Source organism: Podarcis cretensis, assembly GCF_951804945.1.
Source record: "Podarcis cretensis genome assembly, chromosome: 13".
In the NCBI taxonomy this organism is placed as follows: domain Eukaryota; kingdom Metazoa; phylum Chordata; class Lepidosauria; order Squamata; family Lacertidae; genus Podarcis; species Podarcis cretensis.
The window spans coordinates 52,636,863-52,663,802 of NC_137182.1; the positions used below are offsets into that span (position 1 = coordinate 52,636,863).

A 26,940-nucleotide genomic window follows, 5' to 3' on the forward strand; every position below is an offset into this window, starting at 1 on the left:
CCAGCCCTCCCAGCTCAAGGGCAGCCAGGGGGATCTCTCACCGGTTGAAGTCCTCATGCCAAGAGGTGTTCTTCACATCCAGGATTCCCCCCTTCACGTTGCGGAGCTGGCCGAGGTATTTGTTGAAGGTCTCCTCAATCTCCAGCAGGCTCCTGGTCATCTGGGGTCCACGCTGGCCAAAGAAGCAGGGCAGCGGGGTCTGCTTGCCGTCTTCCCAGCGCGCAAAGTGCTGCTGGCTCTCGCAGACCTATTGGGCAGACATAAAATCCCTAACCCTCACAGATATTTCTCTGCCCTCCAGGGGAAGGCTAAAGCCTGTGGAGATCCCCAGTCAGGCAACCTGATGTTTTGGGCAGATCCCAAATCACATGGGCCTAGCGTACCCTGCAAAAGACCCAGCCCAGTTACCAAAGCCGCGTGCACCCACAGATCTTTCCAAATGGGGAAAGCAACAGGGGACACATCAGAGAATGAATGAATTTCTGAGACCTGAACTTCTGCTGTGACATCCCACGTACCTCTAGGAGGTCCTTGCAACGCTGGACAAAGGCATCGACCTGGGCAAAGATGCTGGTCTGGTCCAGTACCCAGCCCTTCCCAGAAAGCCTGTGGGAGGAGACGCATAGTTAGGAGAACAGATGACTTTTGTCATGTTTAGGGGCAAGGGGTCCTTGTTCCCACCCAGCCGAAGGGGCTGCCCATACAAGTAGGGGGCATACAGGGGTCAGAAACAGGATGAGGGTGCATCCAGTGACCATATAGATCCGGGGGGGGGGGACACAAAAAGCAATGGAACCCTTCCCAAGACAGAGTCCAAGCATATTGGGAAAGAACGCAGAAGCTGAAAGATAGCCAGCCAGTCACCCCTTGTTTGTCTTTCTCTCTCCCCCGCCCCTTCCCACCCACCCCCGCAGGCAAGAGGGTTCTGGAGAAATCATCTAATCAAAGAGCTCTGGGAACATACGAGATCCTCGCCCCAGGAGCACGGCTTGAGTGCCTAATCCAGGCCTGGCCGTGCCTGCCTTGCATCACAGCCGCTAGCATGTTAAATGTCTTTATATCTTTGACGATATTGATCCAGCCCCACTAATTTGAATTTGAAGCAGACAAGTAACACTTAGACTTAATTGTCAAGGACCAGGCACCCACTTAAGCCTGACATCCCTAATCATAATGATAGATTATGTTGCATTATTTCTGAAGTACAGCCAGGAGAATCAGGGAACAGGAGAGACAGCCAGGGCCAGAACGGAAGCCGGAGAAGCCAGGGATCAGCTGACACGGGGATCCGGGTGAGGGGCAAGCAGGGGACCTTGCTAAGCTGCCCAGCACGGCTCTCCTGTCGCTGCAGCTCAAACAATATCCACCCGACAGACACGGAGCAGGCTGGTTCTCCACAGGTCCAGCCGACTGGCAGGGAAGCAGGCACTGAAGGACAGGCGAGAGCAGCCTAAGGCAGCTGTGTGGCTGCTTGGAGAACACGGGGGCCATTGCAGAAGGAAATAACAGACACAGTCAATAAGAGCATAAGAAGAGCCTGCTGGATCCAAAAAGTTCAGCATCCTCACAGTGGCCAACCAGATGCAAGCAGGACAAGAGCTACTCTCCCCTCTTGCGGTTTCTAGCAACTGGCATTCAGAAGCATCACTGACAAAGAGCACAGCCGTTGTGACTAGGAGCCGCTGAAAGCCTGCACCTCCATGAACTTGTTGAATCCTCTTTTAAAGGATTGGGGGCTATGACTGCCTCCTGCGGGATCAAATGGGGGTGGGGATACAGTGGTGCCTCGCAAGACGAAATTAATCCGTTCCGTGAGGCTCTTCGTATAGCGGTTTTTTCGTCTTGCGAAACAAGCCAATTGACAGCTTAGCGGATTAGCGCTATTAGCGGTTTAGCGGCTTTTAGCGGATCAGCTGATAAGCGGCTTAGGGCTTAGGAAAAGGGGGGGGGGGAAAAAACCCGCAGGAACTCGCAAGACATTTTCGTCTTGCGAAGCAAGCCCATAGGGAAATTTGTTTTGCGAAGCGCCTCCAAAACGGAAAACCCTTTCGTCTAGCGGGTTTTCCGTCATGCGAGGCGTTCGTCTTGCGGGGCACCACTGTAGTACAAAATTGTTTAAAGGAAGAGCTGAAAATGGCTTGGGAAGGGCTTGGTTCCCCTGTGGTGTACACACATTGCTTTTCTCCAACTGTCGTAGCCTCGGGTCAATTTTTTTTGGCAACAGTACGTGAAACCTCCCAACCCACTGAACGCTGGTGTATGCGGGGGTGAGTGCAAGAAGCTGATCCCATTTGCAAACTGCTTTCAGCTCTGCCTCTTGTCAGGGGAAGCTGCCTTTTCCTGAGTCAGACCACTGGTTCATCTAGCTCAGAATCATCTACATAGCTCTCCTGGGTTTCGGACCTGGAGATGCCGGGGATTCAACCTAGGACCAAAGCAGGTGCTATAAGCCCTGGGACATGGGCCTTCCCTTTCTTTCGTGGCTCCTCAGCTCCATGCTGCGGAAAGGCAGGGGACCCTTCCCAACCTTAGCTCTCCCCAGGCCTCCTGTCCCTAGAACGGACACAAGCCAATGCTAGGAGGTCATCTGACACAGCAGGAAGACCAATAGAGCCAGAGCATGGAGGAAATTGGCCGGGGGTATCTTTCAGGCAAGAAGGAGGGCAATGGGCCTCGAATGCAGCACGACTGAAAGTGGTCCATGAGGCACAGGACTTCCGGGAGAGGAACTTGGCGGACTGAACACCTTCTGTCAGCAGGTTGCCAGTGGAGATTATTACATGGTGATTGATGATAACCAGGCATACATTTGGCTATCAAATTCACTCTAGAGATAAGAGTGAACAGGAGATTAACCTCTGGTGCTCTGAAAAAGCTGTGTTCTACGTCAAGAAACCAAGAAGCTGTCAGTTCCTGGGAACATGGACAGGGTTAAATGACATATGAGCAGAGGAATAAACATCTTGCGCAAAGCCACATAAAAGCCCTAATGGGCATAGGGTCTGCAAAACCCTCCCTTTCTCTAATTATATCTGAGATGGTTATAATTTATGATTGAGAGAGGGTTCTCTGTCTGCCGGTGGAAATTTACATCTGGTGGGCAAGCTACTTTCTGGGTTTAAAAAGTCAATCATGAAACCACTGAAGGCAGAAGAAAAAGAATGCTCAAATTGTTTGAGCCAAGGAAGTTTTAAATGATCAAGGGAGTGTTAAGAACTTTTATTTTATTTTTAATTCTCTGTTTTCAGAACCAAAGTGTTGCCTTGAAATCAAAAGTAACTTTGCCACTCCATGCCTCCTTTGTGGGAAAGCAATGTGTTTTGAAAAGAGATAATGTTGTGAAGAATTTAAGGTGGAGATAGGAGATGTAATGAGACTAAATTGCTAGTAAGATAAAGGACATTCGGTCTTGCAAATACACCGTTGGACATTCCGGTGACCGATGGCATCCTTCAGCAAATGTTCCAGGTCAGCAGCCTGACACGGGATATGGCAGCCCATCTGTTCCCAGGCCAACACCCACTGCCAGCCCAAGGCCTCTTACTTGTTGTGCATATGAGCAGCGTGCTGGTAGCTGTCCTTCCAAGAGGACATGCATGAGATGCAGCCATGGAGAGTCTGCCGGGTAGAGTTGATGTAGCCCTCAAAGAGCCGGTCCAGGGAGATGTCTTTGCAGCACATCTGGATAATTTTGTTGCTCATCTAGGGAGAAGTCAGGAGAGGCCACTTCAGCACCACCTCCAAGTTAATCCTTAGGATCACGAACATCTAACCTGTGGCTGGACTCCATCACTCATTGGCTCCAGTCCACATGACCAATGGTCAGGGATGATGATAATTGTAGTCCAACAACAGCAATTGGAAAGTTACAGATTAGCCACCACTGTTTTACACTACCAACGTTACCACTGTTAGCTACCACTGTTTTAGATATATGTTACCAAGCCTGCCCATGTCCCTTATCATGTGTTACACGCTAACTCGTGTGTCTACACATGATAACACAGAGATAGGATTTTTGAGATCTTTTATCCAGAGTAATCTGATTTTATTTAAAAGCATTTATATTTCAAATATCTCTTGAACAGTCATGGCATATTTCAGGAAGTTGCACTGCACCCCAGGTAATTACTTCAGTTACTTGGGGGTCGGGGAAGGTAATAAGCAGAGCCAGAGAACTGGGTTTGAAAGAAGAGATGTTCATCATTACCAACACCAGAATGGCATTAAGGAATAAAATTGAAGATAGGCTTATAGGCAAAATTGTACAAGGCTTAACCATCCTACCCTTGCCTGGACCAACAGCATATGCTTAGCTTGCTTCTAGGATAGAGATAGGCAGACAAGCAGCCTGAAGGGGAGAGCTTGGTTAGACATACCAGGGAAGCTCAGATGCAAAGGATTTGGGCCACACAAGAGCAAAAAGATAGTGAGGTTTGGGATATAGAGAAGAATGGAAGGAACAAAACTTTGATGACCACCAGTTCCAAGGCGAGGAGAAGGAGAGATGGCGAAGGGTTTTGGGTCAAGGCTGTGGGGCAGGTCAGAGCAGCTGGGCATAAATTCCTGTGTGGCTTAGCCTCCCTCAGAAGCCCAGACAGACTTTTGCTATCTATAAACATTTATGCTGTTATTTTATGCCAGATTTTACAGCTTGCTTTGGACGTTATTTGTACTAGTAAAACCTAGAATAGAATCATAGAATCATAGAGTTGGAAGAGACCACAAGGGCCATCGAGTCCAACCCCCTGCCAAGCAGGAAACACCATCAGAGCACTCCTGACATATGGTTGTCAAGCCTCTGCTTAAAGACCTCCAAAGAAGGAGACTCCACCACACTCCTGGGCAGCAAATTCCACTGTCAAACAGCTCTTACTGTCAGGAAGTTCTTCCTAATGTTTAGGTGGAATCTTCTTTCTTGTAGTTTGGATCCATTGCTCCGTGTCGGCTTCTCTGGAGCAGCAGAAAACAACCTTTCTCCCTCCTCTATGTGACATCCTTTTATATATTTGGACATGGCTATCATATCACCCCTTAACCTCCTCTTCTCCAGGCTAAAAAAACCTGTTTAGAAGGAAGGAAATGGTCTAGGTTCGAAGAGAGGAGTGCGGCCCTCACCTTTCTGAACAGGGCTGTGATTCTCTCTCGAGTGTTGTAGTACGGGGAGTTGACCCACACAATTCGGACGAGGCTGATGAGGTGAGGCAACTTTTCGGGGATGTTTTGGGGGCGAAGGGTGGATAGCTCCTGGAACGGTTCTTTCAGGATGGAGAGGAATCGGAGATTTGACTGGGCCTGCTCTGATCCATCCTGCAAAGCAACCACAGAGCAATAAACAAGGACTGAAGCAGGATCCGTGCCCACACAGACATGGCTCAACCTCCTCCTGAACCCTTCCCATGAAGGAGAGGCAGACTGGAGGAAGGGCTTGGTGTGGAAGAAACTGAAACCCCCTTTCCTGAGACAATTCCCTCCCTGCCCTGCCCAACCTGCACCCACCTGGATCTGTTTGGCAAGCCGCTGGAAAGGGGTGACATAGGAAGACTTGGAAAAGGCCAGGATGGTTTCGATGTGCTTCACGCCCTGTTGGCAGAGCTGCTTGCTGATTTCGGAGAGGTCTGTACAGCGGTTCCTCCAGAACTCGATCTCTTCCAGCGGGCCTGAGCTCTCTCTGCTCTCCACAGCCTCTTGTGCCCTCAGAACCTCCTTGATCTGCCGGGTCCAGTGAATCATGGATGCTGGAATAACAGCAGCAACAGCAAATAAAAATAAAATAAAATCAGATGGCCCCCAGGCCTGCCAAGCTTCAGGAATCAACTCAAAGTGTAGGCTCTGGGGCCTTTCACCCCTGTATATATGTGTGTGTGTGTGTGTGTGTGTGTGTGTACGTGTGTGTGTGTGTGTGTGTGTGTGTGTGTGTATGTATGTATATATAGTGGTACCTTGGGTTAAGAACTTAATTCGTTCCGTAGGTCCATTCTTAACCTGAAACTGTTCTTAACCTGAAGCACCACTTTAGCTAATGGGGCCTCCCGCTGCTGCCGCGCCGCCAGAGCCCAATTTCTGTTCTCATCCTGAAGCAAAGTTCTAAACCCGAGGTACTATTTCTGGGTTAGCGGAGTCTGTAACCTGAAGTGTATGTAACCTGAGGTACCACTGTATATATGCTTTGCCTCAGCACAAAAGGCCCTGACCAGTTTTCATAGTAGCAGCAGTTGCCTTTACTGCCATGTGTGAGGACAGAGCGTGGAGCCTAACCCAAAGTTGCTCAGTGAATGTGTGGGGCAGCCACACGTGCCTCACCTGACGGTGAACTGACTGATAACAGCTTAACATTAAGGCATGGTTTGAGTTGCCTATGGATCAATGCAGTACACAGTTGGAAAAGAGAGAAGATCACAGGTTAAGAGTCTCTGGACATGTGCATAAGAACTGGTGCTTCACAAACGCCTAAAACACTTTAATCGCTGCTGTGCTTGAGCAGGAGTGGAAATGTGGAGGGACCTCATAGAGTGTCTGCTAGAGAGAGAGAGAAAGTCTGTCTCCACTCTGGAAAGCAGAAAAAGAATTCTGGGATATATCATGCTATGGCTTCACTGCACAGAGTCCCCTGGGTGGAGAATATACTCTTATACAAAGAGACAGGGTGAGTCACACAGAAATCAGGCATATTCCTTGGGAGGGGGGTCCCTCCAAGAGTACCTGATACCATTTGCCTTCATTCTGTGTGAACGCACACTGTTTTGAGCCATGGCGGCGCTGTCGGGGCTTTGATGTTTTTCGAACCACGTCGCTCTCCTCCTGTACATCAGAAAGGAGAGGGAAACGCGGCAAATTCTTTGTCCCAGCCATTCTGCACACGAGGCTCTGACACTTGCCTAAATGCGCCGCCATCCCTGCTCTTTAATATGGGACTTTGGCTGCTGCGCCTGGGCTCGTGCAGAAATTACCTTCTACTTTGCGGTCTGTTGTCTGATAGATCCCAAATGCATCGTGTCCAAGTGCATTCTGGGGGAGAGCTAAGAGGAGGGGGCTCTGCAGGTCTGAATCATAAAAGGGGCTCCCCTGGCTGCGGAAAGAGGGGGGAACAACACTTCCAGGTGCACGAGAACCCCCGGAAGAGGAAACTGCCGAAAGGAGCCGCAGGGCCTCAGTTGTGGGGAGAGTTTGTGGCACCTGAAGCTCGCCAAGTTTGCTGCTTTCTCCCCCGCTCTTGGAATGGAAGAGGCTAATAGCTAGAGAGCAGCCATCTAGGAAGAGTTAGTATCGCAGCGTGGAAGCTGCAGTCTCTGTGCCAAATTACAGGGGTAAGACAATCACACAGCCCAGGGATTAGAATAGCCAAGTATCTCTAAGTGCTTGATAACAGCTGAGGTTTTAGTCACACAAGAGACGACCCCAAGGTAGCCAATTGGATGCTTAACCCAAGCATGCATTGCCATGCAAAATATCCAGCCATGGGAAGATTTTAATGCGCGCGGCGAACATTGCAGGCTGGGCGCTGCCAACCGCACAGGCCTCTCATTATGGGACAATCATGTGAATTTCAAATCCTCCATCTGTCTATGGCAGTGGGGGATTTCTACATAATGCTTTAAAACTTTGAAAAGGGGCACGCTCCACTTTTATGCTTTGGGGGGAAAAAATTCCTGTACTCAAATTCGGAGATAAAACAAGGCACAAGATGAACGGGTCGTCTCCCTTTTGTGCTTTGCGTGTGTGTCTGTGTTTTAAAAGCTACAAAATCGAGGAGAGATAAGAACGTTCTGGAGTCTATTCCCCCCACATGCCCAAATGAGCTTGGGCCATACTGAAGTGCTGCGGCGTTCAATCCAAAAAACGGGTCAATTAATGCCTGTTGTTACTAAAAGGCCTTTTTATTTTCCTTTGTTGGAAAAAGCCAACGGTAATGGCAATTTATGCAACGCCACAAGCGAGGGAGAGCGAACAAGGAGCCGCCTCTCCTGGACGCCAGAAGAAAGCCGAAGGCAGCAACAGCAAGGAAACGCAAGCCGCTTCACCCGTGTTGGGGCAGGAGAGGCCTGCAGGAGGCCATGTGTACATCCAGGCAGTGGGGAAAAGAAGCCAGGCCCAGATCCCTCGAGGGATGGTGCTCTTATGACAATATATCCCCAACCTGCTCCTTCCAGATGTTTTGGACTCCAGCTCCCATCAGCCACAGTCAGCTATGGCTGATGGGAATTGTAGTCCAGAACACCTGGAGGGGCAGGTAGGGGCAGGCTGCTGTCCCAACACTAAAAATATACAGTGGTACCTCTGGATACGAACGGGATCCATTCTGGAGCCCCATTCGCATCCTGAAGCAAACGCAACCCGCGTCTGCGGATTGAGATTCACCGCTTCTGCGCATGTGCGTGACGTCATTTTGACCGTCTGCGCATGTGCGAGTGGCAAAACCCAGAAGTAACGCGTTCCGTTACTTCCAGGTTGCCACAGAGCGCAACCCGAAAACGCTCAACCTGAGGCAACTTCAACCCGAGGTATGACTGTACATCTGTGGCATTTATTTTTATGCACACAAGAACATTTTGTGGGCCCACACCTTCAGAACAGGAATGTCTGACATGTCCCTCACACAGTACAGCGGCTGAGGGGGCACCCCAGGCCCAGCAGGCTCCCCCGGTGGGCTTCCTCTGCCATTTGCATACGGAAGAAAAGGACTGAACAACCCCTGGTGAGGTACACCTTTGCCAGGCTCTGCTTTATTATTCCTAATAGAGACACACGCGCTGCATAATTCAGTCAACATCTTTTCCCCTTGTCCGTAGCGAGATGTTCAATTGAATTTGCGCAGGGCGGAACAAACGAGCCGCTGCGCCAGATCTGACTGGCGATTTCTCTCGCCGGCGCTTTCAGCCTTTCTTTTCTTTTCTGCCTGCTGGGCAGTAACAGAACCAGCAGCCCCTGGGAGAGACAAAGGGGACGAGACGCGGCTGGGGCAATGGGATGGCGGGACGGGCCCAGAGAGACAAGCCGCACAAGATGGCGACGGACCTGTCTCTTCAAACACAGGAGGCTCAGTTCAAAGCACAAAAGGAAGGTCCATATGGGGGTGCCGTGTGCCTGCACCCCCAGAGACTTTTCTCCCTGCAACGCATGCCCCCTGAGGTAGTTTCTCCTTCAACTTGGCTCCAAACCAGAAGTATTGGAGGAGAACAGCTGAGGGAGAAATCACCTCAGGCGACCACTGCGTCGGGAAAGCGGGGGGGGGCAGTTGTGATGCCCCCCACTTGTCTTATGGCCACAAGTGGCAGCTCGGCCAGTGCCTTTTCCGCATTTAAGGCCTGCTCTGGTTCAGTTCTCAAGCCTCTCTTGGGCTCTGCAAGCCCCGGTTTCACTTCAAAGGGGAACTCTGGGAGGGTGGGGAAGAAAGTGCCCCCCAACCCAAGAATGTCACTCAAAATGCACCAAGAGAGGTTACAAGAAGTTCCTGAGCAAAGGGGTGGAGAGGAGAGAGAGAGAGAGAAATATATATATATTGGGTTTTTCTCTCCTCTCTGCCCTGAGGCAGATGAATAGGCTGGAGCAGGCAGGTCGTGCCCTTTCCCTTAAGGCACAGAGAGGGACCCTGGCAAGATAAGGAAAACAAAGGACAGAACAGGCATCTCAAAGCATCCGTACCCTGAAGGCTCAGGATGGGTAATGTGCCCATTAAAAACAGCAGTAAAATAAAACCAAGTACTGTGCATTTTTAACACCCAGAATAGCAAAGGTGTCCCTTGCTGTTTTCCAGGGCTGTGCTCTGGCAAAACAATGTCCAGGGATGCCTCCCCTTGTGTACCTTCGAGGGCTGGGATAAAGAAAATAGGTGCTCTGGGCTGAGCAGCAGGGACAAATGGAGGGCATAAACCATTTGTATTTCGGAGAGCAGCCCTTTGAAATATGCAGGATGCCAACTGGGGCAGGTTCCGGAGCAGCGGCCGGACCTGAGATGAAGAGATCCCATGAAGGAATAAGCTGTGTCACAGCTAGCTGCCTTACATTGAGTCCAAACATCAGTCCACCTTGCTCAATGTTGCCACTTCCGCCAAAAAGCACAAGCTCCATTCTGCTCATCACGAAACATGACAGCTAAGGGTTGACGATATTTGCTCTTCCACACTTACTGTGATATTATTATTATTTAGAGGTCCACGTGCGCAGATTCAGAAATTGCCCATAATGGGGTAAGAAAAGGTAAAGGACCTCTGGACGGTTAAGTCCAGTCAAAGGCGACTATGGGGCTTCAGGCCGAGGGAGACGGTGTTTGTCCACAGACAGCTTTCTGGGTCATGTGGCCAGCATGACTAAATGCTTCTGGCGCAACGAAACACTGTGGCGGAAACCAGAGCGCACGGAAATACCGTTTACCTTCCTGCCGCAGTGGTACCTATTTATCTACTTGTACTGGTGTGCTTTCAAACTGCTAGGTTGGCAGGAGCTGGGACGGAGCAACGGGAGCTCAGACCATTGTGCCGATTTGAACCGCCAGTCTTCTGATCGGCAAGCCTAAGAGGCTCAGTGGTTTAGACCACAGCGCCACCTGCGGAAATGTTAGTGGAGGGTGGTGTTGTCCTTGAAGGGAGGGGCCAGTAAACAGAAAGATTCAAACGAGGAAAGCCCACTGGTGTGGATAAGAAACCGCAGCACAGCTACGGAAAGTGAAAGACTTCAACTGCGTGCATGTGGACACAGAACAAATCAGATCTCGGAGCCTGTTTGTGAGATATCATCCCTGTCTAAGGTAAAGGTAAAGGGGCTCCTGACCATTAGGTCCAGTCGTGACCGACTCTGGGGTTGCGGCGCTCATCTCGCTTTACTGGCCCAGGGAGCCAGCGTACAGCTTCCGGGTCATGTGGCCAGCAGGACTAAGCCGCTTCTGGCGAACCAGAGCAGCGCACGGAAACGCCATTTACCTTCCCGCCGGAGCAGTACCTATTTATCTACTTGCACTTTGACGTGCTTTTGAACTGCTAGGTTGGCAGGAGCAGGGACCGAGCAACAGGAACTCACCCTGTCGCGGGGATTTGAACCGCCAACCTTCTGATCGGCAAGCCCTAGGCTCTGTGATTTAACCCACAGCGCCACCCGCGTCCAATCAACCCTATCTGGAAGCACCCTTAGTGGTGAAAGCAGTGGGCTCCATGTACCTTGAGAACAAAACCACACACGGTTTTGAGATGAAGGGCCAAAGTTCCTCTCCCTCCCACCCCACATTCTTCTTCTCGAGATTTTTGGTGTGTGCACATTTCCCCTCAGCGTCACCCCCACCAGCCCTCTTCCCCCAAAATAATAAAAGCAGGAATTTTAATAGATCCGAGGAGAAAAGGTGCTGGAGAGAAGGGCGAAGAATGATTCACCCCCACTAGCATCTTATACACCAGCCGCCCGCCTGTCACAAGGCAGCCTTCGGGGGGAGGAAGGGGGGCGGTGCTGGGAGGAGGGAAACTGGTATGACACATAATACATGAGGTTTATAAAATTGTGCATGATGTGCAAAAAGTGAGGAAAAGTGGAACTTTCGTGGAACCCTATGAAACAGATCAGTGGAAGATTCAGAAAAGATGAAAGAAAGGCCCTTCTTCCCACGGGACATAATTTACTTCTGGAACTCACTGCCACAGGATTTCCTGCTTCAGCCGGTGGGCAGATGCCCTTTGAGGTGCCTTATGAATGCTTATGACTCAATAAGGTGCAGGGTTGCCTGTTGGCTTTGATGGCTATAAAAGGAAGATGGGGGGATACCGTGCAGAAGGAGAAAGCTACCAATGGCTACCTTTCAAGATGGCTGTGCAGCAGCCTCCAGGATCAGAAAGCTGGTTGCTGATGGTGACAAGAGGAGAGTGCATGGTTGCTGCACTCTGGTCCCGCTTTCTGGCTTTCCGTAGGCACTGGGCCTTTGGATCTGGTGCAGCTGCTGTGCTTTTCTGAGGTTTTTATGGGTGGTCTGTTGACAGCTGTAAGTTGTTGGAAGCTAAAAAGGGGGGGGAGCTTTGGCCTTCCAGGTCTTTGGGGTACCCTGAAGGGATCTGGTTGGCCACTGTGAGAATAGGATGCTGGACAAAGTGGAGTCCACTTGCTGTGAACAGAATTATAACATAAACCACAAGATCCCCCATGGTGAGTTTATGAATTGGTTGGCCAGTCTGCTTAAATTCCAGCTCTCTTGAGCAGGCATAGGCAAACTCGGTCCTCCAGATGTTTTGGGACTACAACTCCCATGATCCCTAGCTAACAGGACCAGTGGTCAGGGAAGATGGGAATTGTAGTCCCAAAACATCTGGAGGGCTGAGTTTGCCTACGCCTGCTCTTGAGAGTTCCTCATTCTCTCCCCAAATTATCAGCACTTGCTCCTCAATGGACTGCTCCACTATTCCAGAGAACGGAATATTATTTGTTATCTTTGTTGTGTTGTTGTTGTTGTTTAGTCATTTAGTCGTGTCCGACTCTTCGTGACCCCCTGGACCAGAGCACACCAGGCACTCCTGTCTTCCACTGCCTCCTGCAGTTTGGTCAAACTCATGCTGGTAGCTTCGAGAACACTGTCCCACCATCTTGTCCTCCGTCGTCCCCTTCTCCTTGTGCCCTCCATCTTTCCCAACATCAGGGTCTTTTCCAGGGAGTCTTCTCTTCTCATGAGGTGGCCAGAGTCATGGAGCCTCAGCTTCAGGATCTGTCCTTCCAGTGAGCACTCAGGGCTGATTTCCTTCAGAATGGAGAGGTTTGATCTTCTTGCAGTCCATGGGACTCTCAAGAGTCTCCTCCAGCACCAGAATTCAAAAGCATCCATTCTTCGGCGATCAGCCTTCTTTATGGTCCAGCTCTCACTTCCATACATCACTACTGGGAAAACCATGGCTTTAACTATACGGACCTTTGTTGGCAAGGTGATGTCTCTGCTTTTTAAGATACCGTCTAGGTTTGCCATCGCCTTTCTCCCAAGGAGCAGGCGTCTTTTAATTTCGTAACCTCAATTGCTGAAGCACACAGGTGTTACTGCATCTCCCGGATTACAGTGTCTCCTTTGCACCTACCAAACCCACAAAGAGCAAGCACTGTGGTGGCCTGTGCTGGGCATGGAGTCGAGGAAAGGTTTATGTCTGTTTGAATAGATCAAGCCTCTAGCTCTCATGGGCACAAGGGCAGGAAATGCTTCGCGCTCACTTCAAATCCTGCCACATGGACTCTAGAAGGCTGGTCCTTGGACAGATGAAAGTCTCCTCAACAAATCGAAGGATCCAAGCAGCGCTTGAAGGAAATTTCTGGGCCCTGCAGCCATTCTCTTCTCTTCCTGACACATGGCAGCCTGTCTGCTCCCAGGCCTCCGAATCATTCTCTCTCTCCCAGCCTGCACATCTCCCCCAGATCTTGCCAGCATAGATGGAAAAATGAATGCTCTAATAAGGAATGCTCTAAAAATGCAGAAAAGTGTGCGTTTGTGTGTGGGTCATCCCGGTGCCATTGTTTTCTCCATTTGCACATTGTGTTCTGTGCGTGGTGCAGAATTTAGATGGGAGGTGCGATGGGGGAGAGGAGAGGAGCAATTTCACCAAGGAGGCAACCCTTGAAGAAAGGATGGAGGGCTAGGGAGAGGCCTAACACGCCCCTGACTTCCATTTCTTGACAGAAAACGCCTGCAGCAGAACTAATAACCCCACAAAGGGGCCCTGCAGACGTTCACAGCCTGACAAACCCATTTTCTGTGATTGGGAATGATGGATGCAGCTCATATGCTGCGAGGGGTTAATTCACTTACAGTCCAAGCACTGCTGCTTGGCTGGCAAGCTTCTCAGTCAAGCTTCATCCTCCCCATCAGCCTCTCCTGCTGATCCTGTTACCACCACTCCCCCCCCCACACCTCCAGGGCCCAAGTCCCCAGAGATCCGCCACTCACTCTCCAGCCGCTGAACCAGGGCTTTGTCCTTCAAGGCCATCTCCGTCTTGATGGTCAGGGACTCGATTGGGATGTAGAGGATGGTGCGGCCCCTCATTTTGGAGCGAGTGTCTAGAGAGGGACAAAGATGGAGAAGGAGTGACAAAGCAGAAAGGCACCGGTCTGGCAGATTGCTGTTTGTGGGGGTCTTGGAGGGAGGAAGGGAAGGGAAGGGAAGGGAAGGGAAGGGAGGAAGGAAGGAAGGAAGGAAGGAAGGAAGGAAGGAAGGAAGGAAGGGGTCTCTCATAAGACACAAAACAGGAAACATGGTTTATGGTTCCTCAGCAGGGCGCCAACAGTCATCGCATTTGACATACAGTGGTACCTTGGGTTAAGAACTTAATTCGTTCCGGAGGTCTGTTCTTAACCTAAAACTGTTCTTAACCTGAAGCACCACTTTAGCTAATGGGGCCTCCCGCTGCTGCCGCGCCGCCGCTCCACGATTTCTGTTCTCATCCTGAAGCAAAGTTCTTAACCTGAAGCACTATTTCTGGGTTAGCGGAGTCTGTAACCTGAAGCAGATGTAACGTGAAGCGTATGTAACCCAAGGTACCACTGTACCTGCTACCGCACAGCCCTCTCCCTTGGCCCAATGTCGCAAGCTGTGTGGGAAAGCCAAACCTCATGGGAGGAATTTATGCAAGTGGCACGTTTAAGCAAATGCGCTCAGCTTCCCTAATGCCTTCTATAATAATAAGAAATGCAGGGATATATTCCGACATGCACAAGTTTAAGGGTGACCGGGGGAAAGACCAAGGCACCAAGAAACTCTGTGAATACAAAGACACTACCAGGCATGGCCAAATTTGGCCCTCCAGCTGTTTTGGGACTACAATTCCCATCATCCCTGACCACTGATCATGTTAGCTAGGGATGATGGGAGTTGTAGTCCTAAAACATCTGGAGGGCCAAGTTTGGCCATGCCTGCACTAAGCATACTGGCAATCTGATGTGTAAACCTAGGCAAAAGGCTGGTTGTTTTCTGTTGGGTCAGGTAGCCACCCAGTAACCCAGGAATGGCCCAAGACATTTTGACACCTGGGGCGAGCCACAAAATGGTGTCCCACCCCACCCTGGCCAGGGATGAAATGGTGAGTGGAGATCTACATCAAGATCAAGGGGGGAATAATGATCTATGTAGGTAGGAGGAGTCCAGCAGCACCTCCTATCCACCAAGAGATGGGTGTAGAGGTAGCATGGAGGGGGGAGCTACTGAGCAGATCTGGCCTCCAAGCAGCGCGCCAGTCATTGCTGCCAGCAATGCATTTCTTGGAGAAAAGGATGGCCTTCTATAACCACTAGCTGTGGTGCTGTGATATCACAGCAACATTCCTCCTGCTGAAAGGAAAGGTGTCAGCAACAGAATATTGAGAAAGGGTACAACTTCTGGGGGAAACCTCCCCTCATGGCCTAAGAACAGGATGGGTAATGAAATATCAGCAGGAAGAGCTCTGAGGCTGAGAAACTGTGGGCCAGGCAGCCATGATGATGTGCATTAGGGAGTGTGATGTGTACTGAATTTTGCAGACTGACTGAACTATCGTATAATTTTAGAGTTGGAAGGCACCCAATGGTCATCTAGTCCAATGCAGGAATCATAGCTAAAGATCCCTGACAGCTGGCCATCCAACCTCTGTTTAAAAACCTCCAATGAACACCCTCCGGGGTAGGCCATCCCACTGCTGTACGGCAATCACCACCATGCTCAGTTGGAATCTCCTTTTTTGATCTGGCAAATCTTTAGAGGGAGGTCTTAGTTAGAACTCAGTAAAATGGCAAGCCCAGCCCTACATAAGTCAGATCTAGGAAGGGAGGAGAGCAGGGAGTCATACCTGTGAGAGAGGTCATAAAGTGGTAAATTTCTGAGAAGAACTCGTTCTTTATGCTTTCGGGCCAGGTCGACTTGCGAAAGAGCTGGGGGAGATACACGGCGTTGAGATTGCGGATCAAGGAATCTATGTAGGGCTTCCGGACAGTGCCAAACTGGACGACCTCGTGGAAGTTCTCTTCTGTAATCTCTGCGTTCTCTTGGCGGATGAAGTAAGTGAGCTGCTTCTGCTCCTGCGGGGACAATGCTGAGTTAGAGATGGAAGGATCATCAGCAGAAACGTATCCTAGTGACCTCCAGCTCTGGGAACAGAGCTTCTAAACTGCCCTGAGTCTAGTCTACACATATTTTCAGTGCCCAGGACTGGACCACTGGGGCTGATTGATGCCAGAGTGTCTGCTACAGCCCCATAACTGCCACATCCGTCCACAGCACAGGTGCCTGCCGCAGAGACTTGTTCCAGAGTGCAGGCAAAATGCCTCCAGAGAATAAATTGGGAGTAGGCAGAGGTTGAGTGGCAGGTTGTCACAAACAAACATGCAACCTTTTGCTTTTAATTAAGAACTGGATTCCCCACTGCTTTTGGGAAACATGAGCCTGGGGATCTGGGGTAATTTAATCTGCGATACAGAACAGCAAAGAGACTAACCTTCAGAAGAAGAAAGACTGAAACAAAGGTAGCCACCTTATGCCCTATGCAGGCAAACACCTTGTGGGCAAGGGATTAAAAAACTCCTGATAAAATCTGGCCAGTTGGAAACCTACTAATGAAGTATCAAAGGCTGGAAGTTCCCACTTATTTAGAGGACCAGGGAAATTAAGGATCAGTGGCTATTGATAGATGGGGCCTCCAGGTTCAAAGGCAGTAAAGGTAAAGGTAAAGGTACCCCTGCCCGTACGGGCCAGTCATGTCCGACTCTAGGGTTGTGCGCCCATCTCACTTAAGAGGCCGGGGGCCAGCGCTGTCCGGAGACACCTCCGGGTCACGTGGCCAGCGTGACGAAGCTGCTCTAGCGAGCCTGCACCAGCGCAGCACACGGAAACGCCGTTTACCTTCCCGCTTGTAAAGCGGTACCTATTTATCTACTTGCACTTTGACGTGCTTTCAAACTGCTAGGTGGGCAGGAGCTGGGACCGAACGATAGGAGCTCACCCCGCCGTGGGGATTCGAATTGCCGACCATACGATCGGCAAGTCCTAGGCGCTGAGGTTTTACCCACAGCGCCACCCGGAGTATATCACTGAATACTAGGTGCCGAAGGCAAAGAAGAGGGGCAGAGGGCCAAACTCTGCTAGTGGGCTTCCTGGAAGCATGATGTTGCCACCAGGTTACATGGATCAGATTCAGCCCCAGGGCAGGGTGCTCTTATCCTTTTGCACTGCGGAGGAAACGGCAAACCTTCCCACACTGTTACCCCTACCAAACACACAGAAGAGCCTCTCAGGTGGTCCGTGACAGACTGAGCCAAACCAACCTGGTATGGCATGACCGGCTCCACTTTCAAGCCGGCAAAGTCGTCAATGTAGAAGACAAGCATCTGCTGGGTGGGGTCCTTCAGAAACTGATCCATGGCGGCCTTGTGGTCCTCTGTCCACATCTCATCTCTGAGGCCAGACAAGGCGATCCGGCTTTCAATGCAGGGTTTCTGAGTGAAAAGGGGAAGAGGCCAAGCTCAAGCAAAGGGAGGCAGAGCGTGCGCATCCGACAGGACGAGCCGTTTGCAGAGACCGCGTTGGATTGCACCGTCTTCCCCCCATCCCATGTGTTTAGGAGCAGGACTGGGAACCATACAAGCCCAGAGCCTGGCCTGCTATTCCATTGCATCAGACTGAGTCTAAGGTGTGAGCGGCCACACGAGATGACACCAGTTCATGGAGGTTGAGGCTGTACACACCTCCAGTTTAAAAGCAGCCTGCCTCTGAATCGGAGCAAACTAGACAGCATGCAAAAATCGGTGCATGCAATTGTTGTGTCTGATTCTTGTTCTTTAAATAGCAAGTGTTGGAGTGGGGGGGGGGTTGCTGATCAGGACAACACCACGCAGGGAGGGCGGGGACTCATTCCATTCCACATCCCAAGAACAGCAGCCACTTCGGGGGCAATTTTCATCAGGACTGTGGGATTCAGGGGGGTGGGGGAACGGTGAAAAAACATTTCCCCTCCTGGCATGGTCCTGATCATCCTGCCCTACAGGCTCCTATTTAGGTAACAAAAAAATCAGGCACACATTTCCCATACCATTCAGTTTGGTTCCCCCAGCCCTGCAAGATGCGGGGACAAGCCTCGCCCCAAAACCTGTCACTTCCCGCAGTTCAAACCCCCCACCCGACCCCACCCCGATGCAAATGAATCATGCGAGTCACCAGCGGGGCCTGCCTCGTGAAAACAGGGAGTCCAAGACTCACAATCTTCTTCCACCTCCCCTTGTTCAGCTAAACCCCCACGGGGCACTCAAAGAGGGAGAGAGAAGAGGACTAATTTGTTAAGATGATTGCAAGACAGTCACTCCAGAGAGCTTCCGCAGATCATGGCGCTCAGTCATTAAGGCAACACAGTTCCAGGCGCAGGAAAAGGTAAATGGGGGAGGGAGGAGGGGGGAGGGGGAAAAGAAAATTAAGGGTAGAAGCAGCGCAGACTGAAAAAGAAGGAAATGGGGAGTTGGGCAGTAGCCACTCTTTGGTCCTAAAGAGAGAAAGTGTATGTATTTTTTTCAAAACGCATTAAGACTTCTTTTTCTCACTCCCAAGAGCTTCTCAAAGAAAAACCTGGGAAATCAGGATCAAATTAGCATAACATCTGGCATGGAAGCATAGAGCCAGATGTTCCTAGCCCAAATGTGACAAAATTGTGGAACGTTCCATGCAGGCACCCGCCCGCTTTCTGGTCTCCCGTTCAGGGCGTCTCTGTCGAAGGAAGGATCTGAGCCTTGCAACAGCCGGACGTCACCTGAGTCAGAAAGGCAACACTTCCCTCCGGGAAAGGCATCCTCTCCCTTTGGCATCGACAGCTAGCCAAATGCAGAAGGGAGTCACATGCAGGGCCAGGAACCTTTGGCACCTGCAGCCTTGGAGAGGGCAGAAGTCGCCCTGCCAAGGGGGTCTTTCCGCTGGACTGAGACAAACTCTGCTGCTTCCGTGACAGGATGCAGCAGCTGCTTGTCAAGGAACATGTCCGAGTTTGGGATAGAGCAGGGGTCTGCAACCTTTAAGACAAAAAGAGCCACTTGGAACCGTTTCCAAAGAAAAAAAAATTGGGAGCCGCAAAACTCGTCATTATAAAAATAACTTTTTTGTCACTTTTTTATTATTTATTTGTTTGACCCCTCAGAATTACTCATCCTCATAGAAATAAACATTAAATTAACAAGTTACCTTTTTTGTGTGTGTGTTCTTCACTCCCCTTCAAAACAGTGACCAGCGTACATGCCCCTTACAAGGTAGCGGACGGGCGGGAAGGTGACGTCGGGACGGTGTGTGACTAACACACACACTGCCCCCATGCGACGTCACAGCCAGTACAGCGCCTGCCACAGTGGGGAGTGTCGGGGCGCACAATGCGCCTCCTCCCCTCGCTAGTATCCACCCCCGGAGCCGCGGCAAAGGTGTAAAAGAGCCACATGCAGCTCTGGAGCCGTGGGTTGCCGACCCCTGGGATACAGAAACAAGAGGCAGACAAGAGAGAAAAGGACCTGATCCATAACTCTTAAACGCTGAGGGCAAAGAGACCTGGAGGTTCAATCGTTCCCACCACCTGTTTCAGCCTGCACAGACTTCAGCTACGCAGGAGTAGCTTCAAGTTTTCAAGGGTGGTGTAGTGGTTAAGAGCGGTAGTCTCGTAATCTGGGGAACCGGGTTTGCGTCTCCGCTCCTCCACATGCAGCTGCTGGGGGACCTTGGGCCAGTCATACTTCTCTGAAGTCTCTCAGCCCCACTCACCTCACAGAGTGTTTATTGTAGGGGAGGAAGGGAAAGGAGACTCCTGAAGGGGAGTGATAAAGCGGGATATCAAATCCAAACTCTTCTTCTTCTTCATCATCATCATCATCATCAAAAAGACTGGATCTCTCTCTCTCACACACAAGCACAGTCCTTCCAAAGTGGGTCCAGCTGGGAGCTTCTGCCCACCCTTCCTTTCCCCCCTGCTATGTGAGATCGTCCCTGTGGCAACGTAACACACGCGCCCGGCTTCCCAACTTACCAAATCCGCCTCTTCCTCCACAGGGCTGGGAGGGATAGCCAACTCCTCCTGGCTCTCTTCCTCCATCTCGTACAAGGATACCGAAGTAACATCTTCTAAGAGGAGGGCAAAAGGCAGAGAAGCAGGAATCAGAAGTGCACCCAAGGACTGTGGCATCTTTGGGGCAGAGGTGGTGCCCGGAGCTCTAAAGCTGGCACAGCGGAAGGGACCTGCGGGTCTACACACCTTTCTGCCACACTCCTCCCTCTCACAGGCCTTGTTGTACCAGGCAATTAGTTGGGGGCAACTCCTGTTGAATCACAGAGTCTGAGGGTTCAAGGAGACCACCTAATGTAGAACATATCCCTCTTGAGGGTCGCCCACCCCAGCCCCACACAGATCCCCCCAGCCAACCCAAATTCATCAGCACAGCTCTGTAGAAAGACACTCACTCAGGAAGTTTAGGAGGGAAGTTTTAGGAGTCCAGGAAGATGGTGGGTTCATCAAGAGATCCGAGCACTCAATCCTACTAGGGAGGATGAAAGGTTTTTGGTTTTTTTATAAGAGCCAGAGCCAAGATGCGCTCTTGAGAGGACACCTAAGGGCAGAGGTTTCCATCAAGTCAAACCCAAGAAGCCTTACACAGAGTGAGGCCATGGGTTCATCTACCTCTGTAGTGTCTACACCAGGGATGTCCAACAGGTCGATTGTGATCTACTGGTAGATCCCCGGGAGGTTTTGGTAGATTGTGGTTGATCGTTGGGTCCCTTTAGCATTGCTAAAATCGATTCCAGCCCCGCCCCCTTAGCCCACCCTCCATTGTTGCACAATCTGCAGAACGGAAGAAGGGGTTAACAATGTGAGGCTGTTTGTTGGTGAGCGGCTGTTCCTCCTTTTCCGCAAAAATCCTTAAAATCGGGGCTTTCCTTCCTCCTCCCTAAAAAAAGCTGAACAACTTTGACCTGAAAACCCCCCCCCAAAAGTGTGGCTTTCCTTTTCCCCCCCAAAAGGCCAACAACTTTGACCTGAACCCAAAAAAACCAGAGGTAGATCACCGCCAGTTTTTAATTCTGTAAGCAGATTGCAGTCTCTTGGGAGTTGGCCATCCTGGTCTGCACTAACTGGCAGTCACTCTTGTCGCGAGAAGAACACAAAGGGCAAGAAGGTCTGTGAAAGAGCATGGCTCTCAGGACTGAAAGAATGAGGAGACATGCTGTGTCACTGGGCAGTGGCCCCGGGTCATTAGCAGAAGCATCACCCCCATGCTCCACAGGGCATTAAGAACAACACCCAGTGTGCACCCAGGAAGAATGGCAGATGAAAGTGATGGACTATATGGAACTGGAGGAAATGACTGGCAGAATCCGAGACCAAGGTGAAGAGTCGGTGGAAGAAATTTAAAGTTTATTTACAGAAACATTGAAAAATTAAGGAATGTTAGAAGGTTGTTGGAATGAAGTAATGTGGTTTTAGCAGAAATGATATAAAGGATTAGGTTAAAATTGATTTATTAATTGGTGAAAGACGAGAATTACAGTATATTAAGATAAATTATTAGGATAAAAACAAAGCTGGAAAGGATTTGCTGAAACATCTAATTGAACTAGAATACAAAAAAAGGGAGGTGTGAGGAGGTCAAGGAAATAAGTAAAGGAAAGAAAGCTACGTAAAGGTCTGATCTGTTTTTTTTTTTTAATTGTTTGTTTGGATTTCTTATGTCTTTTGTTTTATTTTTATTTTTTATTGTTCCTTTTTGTAATTTTCAAAATTTGAATAAATATTATATATATATATATATATATATATATATATATATATAGAACAACACCCAGTGTGATGGCGATTGGATCAGGCCCAAGGCCTATCTAGTGCAGCATTCTGTTCTCACAGTGGCCAACCAGATGCCTGCGGAAGACCTGCAAGGTGGATTCAAGCGCAAAAACTCCCTTTCCTCCTCTGGATTCCGGCAACCAGCATCTGGAAGTATTGCTGCCTCCAACTTCGATAGCGGGTATGTATTCAAGATATATCAGAGTGGTTGCCAAGGCTCCTCGGCTACTGCAAGCTCCTGCTGACGTTCCACACAGGAACACAGCCAGTAGAAATACTGAATGGACCTCCTAAGACTGTAAGTCTTGAAAGCCTGATCAAGAGAGCTTAACTTTAAACCCCCTAGGGGAGGAAGGCAAAAGTCCAGGGATGAGTGCTGAGCCAAGTATACAGGGCAAGACCATGTGGGGAGGAGGGAGAGTGCCAGAGGTGGTGCCCATGATTTTGCAGAGAAACATTTAAAATTACAACACCCAGAGCATCCAAAATCTATTTTTGCTTTTTTTTATTTGTTTAGTCGTTTAGTCGTGTCCGGCCCTTCGTGACCCCCTGGACCAGAGCACGCCAGGCACTCCTGTCTTCCACTGCCTCCCGCAGTTTGGGCAAACTCATGCTGGTAGCTTTGAGAACACTGTCCAGCCATCTCGTCCTCTGTCGTCCCCTTCTCCTTGTGCCCTCCATCTTTCCCAACATCAGGGTCTTTTCCAGGGAGTCTTCTCTTCTCATGAGGTGGCCAAAGTCTTGGAGCCTCAGCTTCGGGATCTGTCCTTCCAGTGAGCACTCAGGGCTGATTTCCTTCAGAATGGAGAGGTTTGATCTTCTTGCAGTCCATGGGACTCTCAAGAGTCTCCTCCAGCACCAGAATTCAAAAGCATCCATTCTTCAGCGATCAGCCTTCTTCATGGTCCAGCTCTCACTTCCATACATCACTACAGGGAAAACCATGGCTTTAACTATACGGACCTTTGTTGGCAAGGTGATGTCTCTGCTTTTTAAAATGCTGTCATTGCTTTTCTCCCAGGGAGCAGGCGTCTTTTAATTTTGTGACTGCTTTCACCATCTGCAGTGATCATGGAGCCCAAGAAAGTAAAATCTCTCACTGCCTCCATTTCTTCCCCTTCTATTTGCCAGGAGGTGATGGGACCAGTGGCCGTGATCTTTATTTTTTTGATGTTGAGCTTCAGACCAAAATCTATATACTAACACAAAGAGTCAAACCGAGAGAATGGACTCAAAAACCTACTATGGGAACAGGTAGGTAGCCGTGGTGGTCTGCCATAGTCAAAACAAAATAAAAGAAAAAAAATTCCTTCCAGTAGCACCTTAAAGACCAACTAAGTTAGTTCTAGGTATGAGCTTTCGTGTGCATGCACACTTCTTCAGATACACTGTGTATCTGAAGAAGTGTGCATGCACACGAAAGCTCATACCTAGAACTAACTTAGTTGGTCTTTAAGGTGCTACTGGAAGGAATTTTTTTTCTTTTATTTTGTTTCTACTATGGGAAGATAGGTATGATCTGAGACCTGGTGGGATGAGACATGGTTGGAATATGGAATATTGCTCAAAAGGAACAGACCCATCAGAGAGGGAGAGAACAGTAGCTTTACATGTAAATAATAAATACAGCTGTGCAGAAATCCATGGATCAGTCTTGTTGAAAGCACCTGGGTAAGAAGAGAGGAAAAGAAACCAAAGTGAGAGTGTTGTGGCAACATACTGCAAGCCACCCAACTAACCGGAGGGCAAGGGTGTTGTTTTCCTGGAAGAGATCACAAAACTTTTGCACGAGGCAAACTGTGGCAGAGACGGGGAGCTTGCAACCATCCGGACACCTGCGGAATGTCTAAATATGCACTACAAATGCAACGTCCAATAAAATCTTGACTTCCTCGGCTGACAACATCGTTCCTCAGAAGGTGAAGCAAGGAGCAAAGGGGGGTCTGCTATCCTGGAGTTAATCCTGACCAACGGAGAAGAACGATTTGATGAACTGGAAGTGGCAGGAACCTTGGGGGAAAGTGACCGTGTCATCTTTGAATTTATGATAGCGAGGGATGTGAAAACTGAGCGGAGTCAGACGCAGAAAGCTGATTTTAATGAGCTCGGGGGAAAGTTGGTGAGGTGCGTGGCCAAGGATTCTGAAAGAGGAAAGGAGTCCAAGAGGGATGAGAGATTCTGGAAAGTGAAAAGTTGATGGTTCAATCACTAGACCAGCCAATAGCTCAGTCGGTAGAGCATGAGAGTCTTATTCTCAGGGTTGTGGGTTCAAGCCCCACCTGGGACAGAACATTCCTGCATCGTAGGGGGCAGTGCTAGATGATACTAGTGTTCGCTTCCAACTCTATGATTCAATTATTCTATTTCACTGAGAAGGGGGGAAATGGGAGAAATCTAAAGAAGTCGGTGTGGTTGCTCAGAGATATTTACTGACCAGCTTTCAAAGCAGACTCCACTCTGGGTAAGAGCAACACTGGGTGCACCCACACTGTCCAGCTCATGAGTTTGGATTTGATATCCTGCTTTATCACTACCCTAAGGAGTCTCAAAGTGGCTAACAATCTCCTTTTCCCTTCCTCCCCCACAACAAACACTCTGTGAGGTGAGTGGGGCTGAGAGACTTCAGAGAAGTGTGACTGGCCCAAGGTCACCCAGCAGCTGCATGTGGAGGAGCGGAGATGCGAACCCGGTTCCCCAGATTACGAGTCCACCGCTCTTAACCACTACACCACACTGGCTCTGCACCCTTTTCTATGGTGCAATAGTAATTTGGAATACGGTGTGCAGTTTGCATTTCAAGGATGGCCATTCGCCAGGGGCGTTGTGGTTGCATCCTGCACTGAGCAGTGGGGTTTGAGTAGATGACCTCCTAGGTCACTCCTGGCTCCATGACACCCAAGTGCGCCGCAACCACATAGCAAGGGCAGAGCAGAAGTGTGAACGACTCGTGCCAAGGAAGGTGCGAAGCGCTCAGGGCCACAGGCACAGTCAGTCCTTCCCAATCCAGCTATTTTTGGCAACTGGCCCCTGGCCAAAAGCAAACGCCACCCGCCGAGAGATTCCAAGGGCAACTTGGTAGACTGCAGCTCCCCACAGTCCCAGAGGCCCCACAGAAAATAAGGGAGGCGAAGGAAATAAATTCATAAGCAGGCGGCGTGCTGAAAACCGAAGGGCCATCGAGAATGCAGTCGGCATCAAACTGAAAGACATTTGGAGATTGCAGGCGGCTAGGCCGGGCGGTATGAGAGGTGCACCCCAAGACCCCCTCGCAAAGATCGGCGGGGAGGGTCTGCACACCTCTTGAACCACACGTTGCTTCATTCACACACAACCCGCAGTTGCTGTCAGGCCCATCCTAGGGGAAAAGGCTTTGTTCTCCGATGCAGATCAAGGCAGCTGTCACAGAATTCCAAAAAAGCTTCTGTTTATATATTAAAAACACTTTTTTTAAAAAAGAAAAAGTAATAATACTTGGTTGCGTTTTGCCTAAAGGCTTAGAAGGCAGATGGGACCTGAGTGGCACTTGCAGGTGTCTGTATTCAGCACAAGTGTTTGAGCCTCCCTCTCTCCAGCTCCTGCCCCACCAATACCACGTTCCAAGCTCAGCGAGACCCACCCATGGGTGTAATTGCAATCAGGGAAAGGGAGGGGCGCACTGTTCCAAATTGCAAGGAGGAAGATCTAATTATTTCTCCGCGGCGCAGCTCATTTCGCGGCCTGCAAAAGGGTCCTGGTTCAGTCCGGGGCTTCTCCAGGTGAGGCTGGGGAAAGCTCACGCCTGAAACCCTGCAAAGCTGCTGCTAAGGCAGACAGGGGCAGCAGCCTTGCCTCTCCCAATCCAGGGTCCAGCAGGCACTTTGAACTACAACTCCCATCAGCCACTGAGCACCGGCTAGGGCTGATGGGAGATGTGGTCCAAAACGTCCAGAAAAGGCCAAGTTGGAAAAAAACTGGTGTGGACGATGCTGAGTTAGACCAATGGCAACATCCCATAGTCATTGCAGGGGGAGGGGATGGCACAGGTCACCAGTATTTTTCCCCACATGGAAAAAACACCCACCACCACCCCATGTTCCCACCCATTTAAAGTCAACAGGTATCCAGTTATTCATATATTTAAACGTTCAAATAGCGTTGGTGTTTTGCAATGGGGGAGGTTCCCCCCCCCCAAGACAGGGTTTTGCAATGGGGGGATGAGCTTCCTATGGGTCACCCAGCCAACCTGCCAACCTGCCAACCCCCAGCATGAGACAACATGATGATAAGAGTGTTGGACTAGGAACTGGGAGAGACCAGGTTTCGAAACCCCACTCAGCCATGAAGCTCACTGGGCGACCTTGAGCCAGCCACTGCCTCTCTGTGTCCAACCTACCTCGCAGGGTTGCTGTGGGGATTAAATGAGGAGGGGGAGAGCTATGGATACCCCCTTGAGCTACTTGGAGGGAAAGGTGGGAGAGAAATGCAATAATAAAAGCCCCACGCAGTGCCATCTCGCCACTTGGGCCTGAAAACTCCCTGGCCTGAAAACTATGGCCTTGAAACAAGGATGGGCTTAGGAGGCCCAGTAAAAGGTAAAGGTAAAGGTACCCCTGCCCGTACGGGCCAGTCTTGACAGACTCTGGGGTTGTGTGCCCATCTCACTTAAGAGGCCGGGGGCCAGCGCTGTCCGGAGACACTTCCGGGTCACGTGGCCAGTGTGACATCGCTGCTCTGGCGAGCCAGAGCCGCACACGGAAACGCCGTTTACCTTCCCGCTGGTAAGCGGTCCCTATTTATCTACTTGCACCTGGAGGTGCTTTCGAACTGCTAGGTTGGCAGGCGCTGGGACTGAGCAGCGGGAGCGCACCCCGCAGCAGGGATTCGAACCGCCGACCTTTCGATCGGCAAGCCCTAGGCGCTGAGGCTTTAACCCACAGCGCCACCTGCGTCCCCAGGAGGCCCAGTAAGGCTGCCCTAAAAGTGTCTGTTTTCCTCATAGTCGATGGTCGACTGGAGATAAGTGCTCCTCCGAACTCACAGGCCTCTCGTCGGCAACACAAAGCAGGCAGCCGTCTCCTTGGCTGGGCCTTTGCAGGCTAAGCTTTATTATTATTATTATTATTATTATTATTATTATTATTATTATTATTACCCCGCCCATCTGGTTGGGTTTTCCCAGCCACTCTTTAAAGC

General features: G+C 50.2%; 1 protein-coding gene and 1 long non-coding RNA gene across 2 annotated transcripts in view; one reads left to right on the forward strand and one right to left on the reverse strand.

Annotated features, from left to right (window-relative positions):
• DNAH2 (dynein axonemal heavy chain 2) overlaps window positions 1-26,940 on the reverse strand; it is a 143,707-nt gene that overhangs the window by 103,832 nt on the left and 12,935 nt on the right. Inside the window, exons 3-11 of the mRNA XM_079951695.1 lie at window positions 19,960-20,054; window positions 17,237-17,407; window positions 15,766-15,994; window positions 13,895-14,005; window positions 5,500-5,738; window positions 5,119-5,310; window positions 3,545-3,702; window positions 519-606; window positions 42-247 (exon numbers count right to left, since the gene is read on the reverse strand). Of these exons, the coding sequence (XP_079807821.1) occupies window positions 42-247; window positions 519-606; window positions 3,545-3,702; window positions 5,119-5,310; window positions 5,500-5,738; window positions 13,895-14,005; window positions 15,766-15,994; window positions 17,237-17,407; window positions 19,960-20,054 (1,489 nt within the window). The remainder of the gene's footprint in view (window positions 1-41; window positions 248-518; window positions 607-3,544; window positions 3,703-5,118; window positions 5,311-5,499; window positions 5,739-13,894; window positions 14,006-15,765; window positions 15,995-17,236; window positions 17,408-19,959; window positions 20,055-26,940) is intronic.
• Window positions 1-26,940, forward strand: part of LOC307202372 — a 359,370-nt gene that overhangs the window by 86,182 nt on the left and 246,248 nt on the right. The gene's annotated exons all lie outside the window — the stretch shown is intronic.